We start from the raw sequence: 1,867 nt of genomic DNA, 5'->3' as shown, positions 1-1,867 counted from the left end.
CCGGTAAAGTCCCACTGTGGGAAATGAGATGGTGAATGTTTTCAAGTGCAGTATTTACATCCCCTGCCAAACCCTTCACATCTGCCCAGCTCTGCCGTCAAGGCTCCATCCATCTGGCCGGGAACAGCAGGTCCTCCAGCCTGCCTGCATCCCACAAGGGCATTTCCTTCCTGTGCCCTCAGTGCCAGCTGCCAGCGATGCTGCTCAGCGGGAAGGGTTCRAGCGAGAGCTCTGAAAGGACCGGTTTGATTTTTCTTGGAGTGCACGTGAAATGAATTCCCAAGCTCTCTGAAGCACWTCCTGCCTGAGATCTGTGTGCTGAGGGGCTGAGGGGGGTGATGGACACCCCGGGGATCTGTGTGCTGAGGGATGATGGACATCCCCGGGTTTGTCCCCCTGTGACAGCCCTGCCACTGTTCCCAGGAGCCCCGGGCAGTTTGGAGATGCTGGGTGGGGGCAGTGGGTGCTGCTCCCCTCCTCCTAAATCCTGCCAGCTCCTGTCTCAGCACCCACGGGATGAGGAGTTGTGCCCGCGGGTGGGGATCCATCCCCATGTTGCCTCCCCGATCTCCGCAGCACCAGGGTCAGACATCCTGGCTGTGCTTCCCTCTCTGCAGTGGGACRGGCTGTGACAGGGCCACCCCTCTCTGGCGCTGTCCCCCACCCCCTGACAAATGGCAGCTCTGTTTCGGTCATTCCCAGAGGTTTACCGGAGGTGCAGCGCCAGCGGCAGAGCTGTGGAGCAGCACCGGGGGTTCTGCCGCAGCTCCCGGTCCTTGTCCCGCTCCAGCCGATGCCACATCGCCCTCTGTGCCCGCTGTGCCCTCCCCTGACCCCGCTGTCATGTGTTCCCTCTGCAGAGTGCGATTGCCACCCCGTGGGAGCTGCCGGCCAGACCTGCAACCAGACCACGGGCCAATGTCCCTGCAAGGACGGTGTCACCGGCATCACCTGCAACCGCTGCGCCAAGGGCTACCAGCAGAGCCGCTCACCCATCGCCCCCTGCATAAGTAGGTGGATCTTCTTTCCCTGTCTCTAGAGCAGAGATCTGAACCCTTTCAATCCTGAAGGAGCCTCTGTCCAGGCTGGGGGGCTGCTGAACTCCCCCAGCACTCGGAGGACAGAGCTACCTAGGGACCTCCCACCTCCACCCCACCCAAACATGGTCCCAAACCCAACCCCAGCTTCCAGCAGCTCACCTGCCCTGTTGGGTGGTTCTGTGAGTGCATCCACAGCCCTGTTTGCTGTGAGTTTTATTTTGCTCCATGGAACAGAGATGGCCCAAGAACACTTTTATTTAGAGGTGCCACATTAGGGCTGGATGCTAAGGCAGATCACCACAAACAGGTTTTGTTCTCCACAATCAGGCTGTGCTGCCCTGGCACAGGGCTCAGCTCAGAGGAGCTGCTCAGGTGATGGAGCTGCCATCACAGCTGAGCCCCGGGATTGGGGCTCCTGCCCTCACATAGCCCTCCCAGAAACACAGACAGTTTTACCGTTGGCTTTCTTGGGTTTTCTTCAATCTGCCTTCCCAAGGCTGCTCCCACCCTCTACCCTTGAAACAGCAGCAGCTACAGCACCCAGWGTGCCTCCATTGCAGCATCTGCTTTGCAAACACCCAGATCCCACCCAGCCCCTGCTGAGCTGGGAAGTTGGGTTTTAGCCYTGTGCCTCTCTCTGCTGCCTGTGGGGTTTGCTGCTGTTGGATCATTCAGTGGCTCATGCACCTTGAGTGACATCTTCACTCACCCTAACAAAACAAAGCATCAAAATTAGTGTGCCTGGGATGGGATGGGATGGGATGGGATGGGATGGGATGGGATGGGATGGGATGGGATGGGATGGGATGGGATGGGATGGGATGGGA

General features: G+C 59.0%; 1 protein-coding gene across 1 annotated transcript in view; it reads left to right on the top strand.

Moving 5' to 3' along the window:
* The window catches only part of NTN1 (netrin 1), a 95,900-nt gene that overhangs the window by 67,285 nt on the left and 26,748 nt on the right, over positions 1–1,867 (top strand). Inside the window, exon 3 of the mRNA XM_057383303.1 lies at positions 861–1,010. Within this exon, the coding sequence (XP_057239286.1) occupies positions 861–1,010 (150 nt within the window). The remainder of the gene's footprint in view (positions 1–860; positions 1,011–1,867) is intronic.

Source organism: Malurus melanocephalus, unplaced genomic scaffold, assembly GCF_030028575.1.
Source record: "Malurus melanocephalus ecotype Western Australia unplaced genomic scaffold, MMel_1.1 scaffold_622, whole genome shotgun sequence".
In the NCBI taxonomy this organism is placed as follows: domain Eukaryota; kingdom Metazoa; phylum Chordata; class Aves; order Passeriformes; family Maluridae; genus Malurus; species Malurus melanocephalus.
Note: the sequence above shows the minus strand (reverse complement) of the source record. Positions and strands in the feature narration are given on the sequence as shown.